Consider the following 13,596-nt stretch of genomic DNA (forward strand, 5'->3'; position numbering starts at 1 on the left):
ATGCTCGGGCACGCAGGGCTGCCAAAAGGCAGGAGTGGCTACTCAGAAGGAGGAGGTCTACTCAAGAGTAGGGCTTGAGGATAATTGGCCACTCCCTTAGCCTATTTAAGTCGCACGCAGCTAGTGCTTTCTTGCTAGAAACAACGTCTCACTACTACAGGGCATCTTGGAGAGCGAGCGACTTCTCATATCTGGTTTTCTGGGCTGATTGCCAACCTTTGTCAGACTTTGTTCTTAATAACTTTGATAAGGACCCTTTGCACGGGAAGCCTGCATTCTTGAAAGGGGTTTGTTTGGAATTAAACAGTGTTTGAGAAGCTTGGTGTGTGTCACATTCTCTGGGAATCCGAAGCTGGGGCAGAACAGCGCTTCTGAACCTTCTGTGTATGCGCAGAGCATCCGTGCTGATGTCTGGGTGGGCGGGCGGACCTTCCCACTGGCACCACTACCACCACTGCCTTCACTGTAACACTACAGGTCTACTTTTCCCTGCAATTAGACAGCCGATGCCACTGCAGTTCCCATGTTCCTGTGCCAATGATTCCCCTGCCCTCTTTGTTCTCCCCCGTAAAAAATGAATCATTAAAAAATTTACAAGAGCATCATAATTCTACCCTAGCCAACCCAGTTTGGTTTTGTGGTTTTAATTTCCTTAGATTGCAAGGGACAGCTGCATCTAATAAATCAAATCTCATAAAATAAGTTGCCAAGCATCCTTTATATTGTCTGCCAGGCTGAGATACCAACATTTTAGGATAGCCGTGAGGATTACCTGAATAATACTTTGTGTAACCCCCCTCCTTTCCTCCTTTCTCCTGCTCAGTTGTATCGATTTTCACAGCTGCTGTGATAATACTTTACTCATTTAGAGTATCTTTCATTTGGCTTTTCTTTCAAGAAAAACACAATTACAATAAAAAAAAACAAACAAACCCTGGAATAAAATATGGAACAAAACTGGCACCGTTTTAAAGAAACAGTCATGCCGACCATTTAGATAAAAAGTAAACAGCTATCAAGGCAACAGATAAAATCACCAAAAATGCTCCATTAATAGATAAGAGCTCAGTGAAGACGTACTACGGGGAGGGAAGAGGGAAGTTGTTTAATTTTTGGGAAAGATTATTCCTGAAAATGAAGATTATTCCTGAAAACCAGAAGAAAAGAATGCCCTGCTCTTCGACCCACAGATGAGTGACTATCAGGATAGTGTTTTGGTTTGTAGGGCAGCTACTCCAGAGCTAAAAGACTGTGTAATTCTATAGTAAAATACAGCAGTGGCCAAAATTGTGGAAACCTTTTGGGAAAAGTGTATTTTCTAAAACTAGCTAATAACACCACTTTTTTTGGGGGGGGAGTAGTACCATAAAATTATATATCAATGGAAAGATAATTTAATCAAGAATGTCATGCAATAACTTTTATGAAGGATTTGCTATTAGAGTGGCAGTTACAGTATAAAGAGGAAAAGTGAAACATGTAGAAAAAACGAGATATACAAAAATTGTCACCATAGAAAAAACGAGATATATCAAAATTATCACCATGTCAGTTAACACTTAGTTGGGTAACCTTTAGCATGAATTATGGCCTTACAACATCTTCCCATGTCTTTGACCAAGAACCAAGTCTTTGAGTTTTGCAGCTGTTAGAATGTGAAACCAAGATGAAATGATGGCTTCTATTAACTGGGTTTTATTGCTGGGTCGCTTCTGCCTAACCAGTTTCTTTAGTCGGCTCCATAGATTTTCAATTAGGTTAAGGTCTGGGCTATTCTCAACCCATTCCAGCAGTGGAATAGAATTATCTTGAAACTCCCCCCCCCAAAAAAGTGTTATTAGCCATCAAACCTCAAAAATATACTTTCCCCAAAAGGTTTCCACAATTTTGGTCACTACTGTAGACAGTTCCTTATAAACCTGAACTTGGCTCTTCAGAATCATACAGACAATACCTTGAAGCTGGCTTATTAGTACACTTTGCTATTAAACATTGCTTTAAACATTTGGTCAGACCATGCATCATTGATGCTTTGAGTAGACTGTACCCCTTCTGTATTGCTCTACATCAGGGGATGATCCGATAGCAATCTTGGCCTGTGGTTCAGCGATCTGGTAGTGATGGCAGAGTGAAGCTCCGCCCACCCGCCTGGGTGTCATTACTTCCTGTGTTTTTTTACCTTCTGGGCAAGTGCAGAACAGTGACCAGTGGTGGGTTCCTCCCGGTTCGGTCCGGTTCGGCCGAACCGGTAGCGGTGACGATATGACATCCCCGAACCGGTTCTCTTTGTTCGGGAGCTGGGCCCTTCCACCCACCCCCCATTATTCTTACCTTTTATTTGGCCCCACCCCCAATCTATTGCTGCCTCCTGAGTCCCAGCTAATCGGCTAGAAGGAAAAAAACTGTTTAAACTCTTGCCGCAGGGCTTCAAAGGGCCGCCCTACAGCTGATCAGGGTTAAAAGGCAGTGTGGTGGTAGACCAGTGCCTCCCAAAACAAATGAGTAGACCGATGCCTCCAAAAACGAATGGGTAGACCGGTGCCTCCAAAAACAAATGAGTAGACCGGTGCCTCCAAAAACGAATGAGTAGATCGGTGCCTCCAAAAACAAATGAATAGACCAGTGCCTCCAAAAACAAATGGGTAGACCGGTGCCTCCAAAAGCAAATGGGTAGACCGGTGCCTCCAAAAACAAATGAGTAGACCGGTGCCTCCAAAAACAAATGGGTAGATCGGTGCCTCCAAAAACAAATGAGTAGACCGGTGCCTCCAAAAACAAATGAGTAGACCGGTGCCTCCAAAAACAAATGAGTAGACCGGTGCCTCCAAAAACAAATGGGTAGACCGGTGCCTCCAAAAACAAATGGGTAGATCGGTGCCTCCAAAAACAAATGAGTAGACCGGTGCCTCCAAAAACAAATGAGTAGACCGGTGCCTCCAAAAACAAATGAGTAGACCGGTACAGCTCTGCAAGCAGTTAAAAGCCTGGTAGACCAGTACCTCTGCTAAATCCTAAAGAATTGTCACATGACCACCAAACCACACCCACAAAATAAGCCACGCCCACAGAACCAGTAGTAAAAAAATTTTAGAACCCACCTCTGCGTGTGACCTGCACATGTGTCAAATGCACTTCCGAACCTGTAAGGAAGGTAAGTAGATTTCACCCCAGCTCTACATATATCTCTAAATGTTTTTTTGCAGCTATGAATGCTAGGAAATCCAATCTGGGTCCCTCTTGGGCAAGCCAAAAAAACAGAAGAATACTCACATTTTCTGACCGAAGCTTCTTTGCAGGACATCCTCCATCGATCGGGTGGAGCATGTAGTATAGCCGAACTTTGCTTGCATGTTTCCGACTCTGTGGAGGAAAAGCAAGGAGCCTTCTTTCAGTGAACTGAGCCTCTGCCAAGAGCATGTCTTGCATAATCCTTAGATTGCTATAAGTTTCTTTTCTAAGGTTTGAGAGAGAGCTTAAATTCCCAGCCCGTTTTTCTGGGTAACAAACCTGGGTGACAAGCTCAAGAATGTGATTTTTTTTGCATATTTACAAAGTGATGTTCTGGTTAATGCAAAGACGAGCATCTTTCTGATGTGCTACGAAAGAGATAAATATCTGCGCCACTAATAAGATAGATCAGGGAAAGCAAAAAATTATTGGAGTACAATTAAGATATGGCTGGAAGAAATGATACAACAACATATTGATTTAAAACCAGAACTGTTCCCAGAAAAAAAATAGCAAAGAAAATATTTATTTGATTATACATGTAATAATGGCTGCAAGGATTTATGCACAACACTGGAAAGCAGAGAAAATACCTTTGGAAGGAGCAGTAGTTAAAAAAAAATTAGATTGTGCAGAAATGAATAGATTGACTTTGATGATTAAAGAAAGAGAAGATTCAGAATACTTTAAGACAGGGAATCAATTCTACTATTGGTTAGAAAAGAGATACAAATAAGTAAATTAATAGTTATGTATATAAATGCCATAATCAGAATATTTTGTAATCGACTTGATGAGAATGAAGACAGAAGAAATAATAAAAAGAAGAACGATTGGAGACAACACCGAGATGTCACACGGAAGGAATGGCTGATGTATTAAGTGTTTGTTTGTTTAAAAAAATAAAAAAAACTTTATAAAAAAAAAGATAGATCAGGGAAGTCCAACCTTGGCAACCTTAATGCCTGTGGACTTCAACTCCCAGAATTCCCCAGCCGGCAATGGGGACAATGGATGCCTCAGTTTGATGACATTTGGTGTTACGAGGATCCTCAAAAACAGAACTTCCAAACAGTAGATAACAAGTTTCCTCAATCTGGTGCCTTCAACATGTGTGAGATTTGCCCTGCTTGGCTGCTCTTAGGAAACTGGGTACAGTAGATTGTAGAATGGGACAACTTGCCATAGCCAACTCACCGCAAGACAACTCGTTGTGGGACAATCTAACCATTCTATTTAATTATTTCAAGTAAATAAAAATAATTTTAATTTTTGCCATTCACATTTTATTCTGTCCCTCCTTTTGCATCCTGTTGTGGCTTGTCGGCTGCCGGCCCCTCCAGCAGCCGAATCAGAGATGGAGGAGGAGGAGTGGGAGTGAGGGTCAGCATCTAGGCAACCTGAGAGCTCCGAGGGGGAAGAGGGAATGGAGGTGGCAGAGAGAGAAACAGAGGCGGAGCATGGGCCGTCCGTCCGCCCTCAGATGGAGAGTCAACAGCCCCCAGATCTGGAGTGGCTGATGAGGAAGAGGAGGAACAGCTGGGTCCAGTGCCTGACGCACAGATGCGCAGAAGGCAGAGGAGAGGAGAGCAGTGGAGATCTATGAGCCGGTCCTTGGGAAGGAAGAGCCACCACTGCTAGCAAAGCACCACTCTAGCTCCGGGGATAAAAGGCAGAGGATGGAGATGAATAGATGTGGCAGACAACTATTTATCTCCCTGCCGGACAGACTTGTTAGCCTGCGGTGAGAGAGAAACTCTTTGCCGGGGCTGCTGGCGCTCCTAATAAAAGAATCATTGAGTTAACTGTTCCTATTGGGTATCCTCCCAGAAAAAAATAGCAAAGAAAATATTTATTTGATTATACACGTAACAATGGCTGCAAGGATTTATGCACAACACTGGAAAGCAGAGAAAATACCTTTGGAAGGAGAAGTAATTTAAAAAAATTTAGATTGTGCAGAAATGAATAGATTGATGATTAAAAGAAAGAGAAGATTCGGAATACTTTTAAGATATGGAATCTTATGTTTGAGGAGCTGGGTCAAACACATCCTTTCTTTAATGATTCTATTCCACCATTTCTTTGATAATGTAACTCTTGTCCTGCGGCGAGTTGGCCGTGGCGAATTGTCCTAGACCCATTGCAGAAAACTGCCTTCCCTACTCCACGTTTGAGAAAAGTAGACAGCTGGACATAGAGACAAGAAAAGCTTAATTTTCTTGTTTGAATACCTATGAAAAACCGTCTGGTTTTCCTCACATGAACTCCGTGTCCAAAATAAATAAATAAATAAAAAGTTCAAGTACGTATCCTGAGCAATTGTTACGGGGTTTTAGCTACCACAGGAAAATCGTATCAAAGCCGCAGCAGGGCTTGGAATTTATTTATTTATTTATTTATTAGTTTGATTTATATGCCGCCCTTCTCCGGAGACTCAGGGCGGCTTACAATGCATTAAGCAATAGCCTTCATACTTTCGTATATACCTGCTTAGTAGGGCTTTCGGGCCCCCCCTAAGCGGTGTTCTATTTTATACAAAGTCTGCTTGTTGCCCCCACAAACCGGGTCCTCATTTTACCTACCTCGGAAGGATGGAAGGCTGAGTCAACCTTGACCAACTTAACATAGATATTCCGGGAGTATTTTTTTTAAAAAAAAAAAAGTTCCCAGAATTCTCAGCTAGTACGATATTTGGGACTCCTGGGAATCCCCATATTTAAGGGGGTGCCCGAATTAGCTTATCTTCTGAGCTTGCAAACTCAGAGGCAAAATAAATAAATAAATAAATTAATTAATTAATTAATTAATTAATTTCGGCTGGATGAGGACAGCCTTATTTCGCATCGTTCTGAAGAGGATAATCACCAATTTGTTAATTAACCATCAATGATGTATTTTGATTTTTTTTATTTCCCCCACCGTTTCGTTTCTCACCCTTGGGACTCCTGATGCTGTCAGTATACCATGTCCTCAACCCATTGCAGAAAACTGCCTTTTCTACTCCACGTTTGAGAAAAGTAGACAGCTGGACATAGAGACAAGAAAAGCTTAATTTTCTTGTTACAGCACTTTTTTCATTTCCAGATAGGGATTTGATCAAACCGAGATATTTGCAATCCTTTTACCTTTTAATATTCCTGCTGTTTATATATATTTATATATACCGGTATATATTTCTATTTCTATCCCTACCTTTCTTCCTAGCTTGCTGTGGTGCTCACCTGAAGTTTCTTGTGCCTTGTACAATATTTCAGATTGCAATCTGCAATGAATGTACTCCGTGCTTAAATAACAACAGTGAATAATAGCGGAGCAAAGCAAGTTTCCACAGCCTTCAGTCTCTTGCTTTGGGGGGCTTCGCAGTCTCTTTTGTTTAGTTTGATTTAATTGAAAGAGAAGGTTCTCTGAGACAGCCAAAACACAACCAGCAAGTAATTTTGCAAGGGAAGTGGTTCTGGATTGCCTGAAACTCAACTCCTGCATGTTAGCCATTTTGCATTTTGAAACAAGGTCATTCATTCCGAGTCCCACAGCATTCTGTACCACACTTCTGGGGTTGGCTGTGCCACTTATTAATTAACAGGCTTTAGTCCACGGCCCTCCATTTTCCTAGAGGTAAAAACCCAACTGCCTTATATTTTCGTCTAGTTTATCACTGCATTTTGATGCAAAGATGTTGCAAAAGCAGGGAGACGTTCCTGGTTTAGCTTGTGATATGAATTTGCCAGGAGTTCCAAAAAGAGTGGGCTAAAGAAACACCCTCTAAACGAAAAGGAACAGAAAACTACTTCCCCCTCCCATCTCCGTAATCCCACTTCCTCCCCCAATGTCCTTCCCCAGATGGCATGAGCCATACAAGATCTTTAAAGTGTTAGTTAAACTGTCACTTTATTCTAGGTCCGATCCCACCTGAAAATTTTCTTTTAGTTGGAGTTGCACTATTTTTTAACAGACGGAGGGAGGGAGGGAGGAGAGGGAGGGAGGAGAGGGAAGGGAGGAAAGAAAGCAGGAAGGAAAGAAAGAAGGGAGGGAGGGAGGAAAGAAGGGAGGGAGGGAGGAAAGAAAGCAGGAAGGAAAGAAAGAAGGGAGGGAAGGAGGGAGGGAGGAAAGAAAGAAGGGAGGGAGGGAGGAAGGAAAGAAGGAAAGAAAGAAGGGAGGGTGGGTGGGAGGAAACAAGGGAGGGAGGGAGGGAGGAAAGAAAGCAGGAAGGAAAGAAAGAAGGGAGGGAGGGAGGAAAGAAGGGAGGGAGGGAGGAAAGAAAGCAGGAAGGAAAGAAAGAAGGGAGGGAGGGAGGAAAGAAGGGAGGGAGGGAGGAAAGAAAGCAGGAAGGAAAGAAAGAAGGGAGGGAGGGAGGAAAGAAAGCAGGAAGGAAAGAAAGAAGGGAGGGAGGGAGGAAAGAAGGGAGGAAAGAAAGCAGGAAGGAAAGAAGGGAGGGAGGGAGGAAGGAAAGAAAGAAGGGAGGGAGGAAGGAAGGAAGGAAAGAAAGAAGGGAGGAAGGAAGGAAGGAAAGAAGAGAGGGAGGGAAGGGAAGGGAGCACTGGTTCAGGTGAACCGATAGTGATAGTTTCCCCCCCTCTGAACCCTCACAAAAAGATCCCAAAGGGGGAGACTCTTTGCAGCAACACAAACGTTCATTGCACCTATCCGTCCCAGGGGCTGAAGTTTGAGGACCCCTGATTTAGTGCAATATAAAAAAAATGCAAAAATAGTTTTTCTGCAGACCACCAAAATTTTCCTGCGGACCACCAGTGGTCCACGGATCACCAGTTGGTGACCGCTGACTTAGAAAGTCCCTTCCAACTCTGTTCATCTGTTAAACATCTGTTAAACATGTGTCATTCTTGATTCTTTGGTCTTGGCACTGGTTCTTTTATTGCCACAATTGCAGATGACAGAATGACGGCGACCTGCTGTTAAAAAGGAAGGTAGGACTGCACAAATCCAAGGCAAACACAGAAAGAGTTAGCATTGCTACTGGGATTTTTGCAAATCTTTCCTTCGGATCACCTGCCTGGCAGATATACCCCTTAAATGGAATAATTTAGCAATTGCAACAGCGGGATTAAACTGCCCTGTAAGGATAAAAAACAGGTTTCTTTCCCCTGTGCCAGAAAGACATTTATATTTGCATGTTCCCCTGTGTGTTCAATTTAAACAAAAAATAAATATATGCACATTCAATGGGAGTGGGGAGAGAGAGGACAAAAGGCTTTATATTTCCAGGGTTTGGATGAGTTTCCTGAATATGTTATTTTTCTCTGATAAGCCCCAATTGATCCAAAGCAGGGGTGAATTTCTCCTGGTTCGGACCGGATCGCCCGATCCGGTAGCGATGAAGGCGGGTGGTTTGGAGAACCGGTAGCAAAAATCCCTGCGCCCCCCCCCACAACCACCACCACCATGCCCAGCTGAGCTGCAGGATCATCAGAGGCTTTTTTTTTTTTACTTTTAAAAGCATTTTTTCTACAACCTCTTCCGATGAAAAAATGCTTTTAAAAGTTAAAAAAAAAAAGCCTCTGATGATCCTGCAGCTCAGCTGGGATCATCAGAGGCTTTTCAAAGCAAACCCCCAGCAGCCCACCCCCGTTTCTATCTATCTATCTATCTATCTATCTACCTATCTATCATCCATCTATCTATCTATCTATCTATCTATCTATCTATCTATCTACCGATCTACCTACCTACCTACCTGTCATCTCTCTCTCTAATTGTACTAAGTGTTAACCTTAAAAGACCTAACATACCTGAAACATACTTGAAAACAGACAAATAATTCTCCACTCCAAACCACAGGTAAATACACAAACACAAATATCTTTTCTCACATACGTTAGCCTTTTGCCTAACCCGTCCTCTCAAACATACGCATGAGATTTTTAGACCTCTGCTGCATTGTGACACTTGAAAATTTAAAGAAATAGAACATCCACCAGTAGGGAAACCATTTAAAAAAAATAAAATTGCCCTAAATCAATTAACACCTCTCCTGCGCGAGCTGCACTGGCTCCCGGTGGTCTTCCGGGTGCAATTCAAGGTGTTGGTTACCACCTTTAAAGCGCTCCATGGCTCAGGACCTGGATACCTTCGAGACCGACTTCTGCCACCAATAGCCTCCCACTGGCCAGTTCGCTCCCACAGAGAGGGTCTCCTCAGGGTGCCATCGGCCAAGTTATGCCGGCTGGCGACCCCCAGGGGGAGGGCCTTCTCTGTGGGAGCCCCAGCCCTGTGGAACGAACTGGCCCCGGAAATGCGTAAGATCTCCAACCTCCGGGTATTTCGTTGTGCACTCAAGACCCTGCTGTTCTGCCAGGCAGGGCTACCTATGTAAATGATTTTTAAATTGGTAGTTTAATTTTGGGTTTTAAATTCTGGCTGAAATTGCTTAATACTTTTAACTATTTTAAAACTGTTGTTGTATTTTGTGTTTTTAATTGGCTGTACACCGCCCCGAGTCCTTCGGGAGGGGGGCAGTATATAAATTAAATTATAAATAAAAATAAATAAATAAATAAACCTTAAAAGAATTCTGGAAGGTCTCTTTTGAGCAATTTCCAAAAAGCCAGGACTGAGGAAAAAAACAGGCAAATCTAAAAGGCGAGATTCATTGTTTTTAATCCTCCCTCGCATCCATACACAGAGAAAAACTTGAAAAGCATTGCAGTAGCTTGAAACCGGATCACAGAACTAACTTTAAAGCAGTGAAGCTGACACAGTATCAAAGTGATGCCGTCTCAAATAGCTCCTTCCAGTTAAAAAAATTGGCTTCCGCTTTCTCGATCAAACCGCCTAGTGCGTACTGGTATGCGCGAATGACCTTGGGAGGGGAGAAGAAGAGAGGCTGCCTAGGGAACGACCAGATGAAAGGAAGGGAGGGAGGGGGAGCTCCCAGCTGAATAACGCCAGAGAAAGAAACCGAAAAAGCATCTGCCCTAAATTATAAGGCAAAATTGTATTTGTACTTTCAGACTTGCAAGATTGACTGCCAGCCTCCTCAGTAGACGAGAATTAAAATAAGACGAACTAAATCTACTTTCTGGTAAAGCAACTTTCACAGAAATCTTGCCAAAGTCCGAAAATACAATTCTCCTGCTGTCCCTTTTTATTGCCTGGTTAAGTTAGGTTGGAACCTTGGTAAATTTCTTTCTCTGTCCGTCTTCCAAGGTCATCCTCATATATAATTACATTTATTTAGCTACAAACTCAGTGGAGACTTTTTCCTCCCATTCTTGAATTTAGCTACTCTTCTTCTCTTGGCCCGTTTATTGTTCTGTACATTTGCATGATATTATTCTTTCTTGGCTGCTGCGCTCAGATGTTCTACCTGACTAATTAATCTCAAAATAGAAATTTGCTCCTCTTTAAATAGAATGCGAATTCCTAGTTCTTGTATAAAAAGGGGTTACGTAGCCCTTCCCGCTCCCTATTTAGATGATGAGAGCACCAATATTGCACATGAAACAAATTCACTTGAATGACTTGATCAAACGGACTCATACAATCTCAATATATCAAGGGGAAAATACAGCGGTGGCCAAAATTGTGGAAACCTTTTGGGAAAAGTGTATTTTCTAAAATACAGTAGCTAATAACACCACTGTTTTGTTTTGTTTTTGTTTTTTTTGGAGTAGTACCATAAAATTATATATCAGTTAAAATGTAATTTAATCAAGAATGTAATGCAGTCATTTTTATGAAAGATTTGCTATTAGAATAGCAGTTACAGTATAAAGAAGAAAAGTGAAACACGTAGAAAAAACGAGATATACAAAAATGATCACCATGTCAGTTAATACTTAGTTGGGTAACCTTTAGCACAAATGATGGCCTTATAATGTCTTCCCATGGAGTGAACCAAGTCTTTTAGTTCTGCAGCTGTTCTAATGTGAAACCAAGATGGAATGCTTGCTTCTATTAACTGGGTTTGATTGCTGGGTCGCTTCTGACTAACAAGTTTCTTTAGTCAGCTCCATAGATTTTGAATTGGATGAAGGTCTGGGCTATTCCCAGGCCATTCCAGCAGTGGAATAGGATTATCTTGAAACTCCAAAAAAAAGTGGTGTTATTAGCCATCAAACCTCAAAAATACACTTTTCCCAAAAGGTTTCCACAATTTTGGCCACTACTGTAGCTGAATCTTTTATCTGAGTCAAGTAACAGCTGGAGCCATTTGTTCTAAAACTGGCAATTACAATTGTGCAGCAGAGTTTCCCAAAAGTCTGACAGCTAAGGAACACCGTTTTGGGGGGGAAACATTCTTCATTTTTTAAAAAAGAATGAACAAAAATCTCCATTTTCTTTGTTACTGTCCATTAAGGTAAGACTTTGAGGGAGAAATTAAAGATCTTCTCTGCAGAATCGATAAAAGGCGTCCAAATGCGGCAAGTTAATTATACAAATGAAATAATTAGAAAAGAATTGCCCCTTCTAAGACAAAATCCATCAACCCTGATAAGTTTTTACTTGGCTAAAGTTTCATTATTCTGGATTTCAAAAAGAAACTTCTTAATCTGACTTCTGGTTGGACCTTAAGGAAGGCTGAGCATCAAAGAGTGGAGGCCTTTGAACTCTGGTGCTGGAGAAGACTCCTGCGAGTCACTTGGACTGCAAGGCCATCAAACCGGTCACTCCTAGAGGAGATCAACCCTGACTGCTCTTTAGAAGGCCAGATCCTGAAGAGGAAACTCTAATCCTTTGGCCACCTGATGAGAAGGAAGGACTCCCTGGAGAAGAGCCTCATGCTGGGAAAGATGGAGGGCAAAAGAAGAAGGGGATGGCAGAGAATGAGGTGGCTGGATGGAGTCCCTGAAGCAGTCGGCGTGAGCTTCAATGGACTCCAGAGGATGGTAGAGGACAGGAAGGCCTGGAGGAACGTGGTCCATGGGGTCGCGATGGGTCGGACACAACTTTGCAACTAACAACAACAACAATCTGACTTTTAGAACTGGATGTTTTGGCTAACTTACTTAAGGCCCTTAATTATTTATGCTCCCTTTCATTTACATCTCTCTCCTGCTATATTACTGCTGCATCAATAAAACATGAAAAATTAGTAAACCAACCCCTAGCTTGCTCTCAGCCATCATTTCATTGTATCAAGATGGATTTTCCGTAGTGCTTTTACCGATGCAAATGCCTTCCCCTAAAACATCACAATAAAAATTCTTAATGCAATGAAAGATGTGTCTAATGCTACCAAAATGGCTTGTTTGGCACAGGTTTCTCTGAAGCTGAAAGAGTCATCATATATCACCTGACTTTCCTAAGCAGGAAAAACATTTTGGCAAAGGTTTTAAGGCAGGGGTGGACCCTCTGCAGATCCGAGTCTCATTTGGAAGTAGTAGAATAGAATAGATTAGATTTTTTTATTGGCCAAGTGTGATTAGACACACAAGGAATTTGTCTTGGTGCTGTTGTGACTCCGACTCCCGAGGCCGACTTATCGGAGGGAGAAGGCTCCGAACATGAAGGAGAGGAGTTGGCCAGGCCTCCCTCTCCAGGACCCTCCTCTCTGGCAATGCCTCAGGTGTCTCCCGAAGGAGAAGAGATTGGCCAGGAGCCAGGTATCTCCTCGCAGTCGGACAGTGAAGGAGATAAGTCTTGGCTGGATCCACGCCAGCGTCGGAGAGACAAGCGCACGCAGCAGAAAAGGAGGCGTGCCAGAGATTAAGCTGAGTCACTGGACCACACCCCACAGGGGATAAAAGGGGGTGAGGTGGCCATTCAGACTCTGTGACGGACAAAACTAACTATTAGCGAGTCACATTGTATCTTTGAAATGACGATATCTGCCTTGGATTTAATACGGACTGGATTGGACAATTCTTGAACTGTGTGTATCTTGTTTGGGTTTATCTGTCAGAGGAACAACCCCTCCCTCTATGAGTAAAGTTCTTGGCAAGCAGCTACTGAGTTGCTGCCAATCCTCTTATTGAAAGAATTTGTTGTCTGCCAGTTTTATTTAACCCCTGGCTATCTGTTTGTGTGCGTGTGTGAGACGGGGACAGAACAGGTGCATACGCTCTCGGTGTACATAAAAGAAAAGATACATTCGTCAAGAATCATAAGGTACAACACTTCTGGAGGCAACTTGTTCCACTGGTTAATTATCTAACAGTCAGGAAATTTCTTCTTAGTTCTAGGTTGCTTCTCTCCTTCATTAGTTTCCATCCATTGCTCTTCCCTTCTGTTGCTTTGGAGAATAGCTTGATTCCTTCTTCTTTGTGGCAACTCCTGAGATGTCACCCCTAGTCCTTCTTTTCATCAGACTAGACATACCCAGTTCTTTATATGTTTTAGCCTCCAGTCCCCTTTCATCAAACAAAGTGAGAACTAATAGAAAAATGCCAGAGAATTTTTTTTAAT

At 42.5% G+C, this 13,596-nt stretch overlaps 1 protein-coding gene across 4 annotated transcripts in view; it reads right to left on the bottom strand.

Annotated features, from left to right (window-relative positions):
- ZMAT4 (zinc finger matrin-type 4) overlaps positions 1 to 13,596 on the bottom strand; it is a 163,946-nt gene that overhangs the window by 79,414 nt on the left and 70,936 nt on the right. For all 4 annotated transcript variants that reach the window (XM_087875870.1, XM_087875872.1, XM_087875869.1 and 1 more), the window contains exon 3: positions 3,271 to 3,360. In XM_087875870.1, coding sequence (XP_087731996.1) covers positions 3,271 to 3,360 — 90 coding nt within the window. The remainder of the gene's footprint in view (positions 1 to 3,270; positions 3,361 to 13,596) is intronic.

The sequence above is a fragment of the Pantherophis guttatus genome, chromosome 9, assembly GCF_059756535.1.
Source record: "Pantherophis guttatus breed Tessera chromosome 9, ASM5975653v1, whole genome shotgun sequence".
Taxonomy (NCBI): Eukaryota; Metazoa; Chordata; class Lepidosauria; order Squamata; family Colubridae; genus Pantherophis; species Pantherophis guttatus.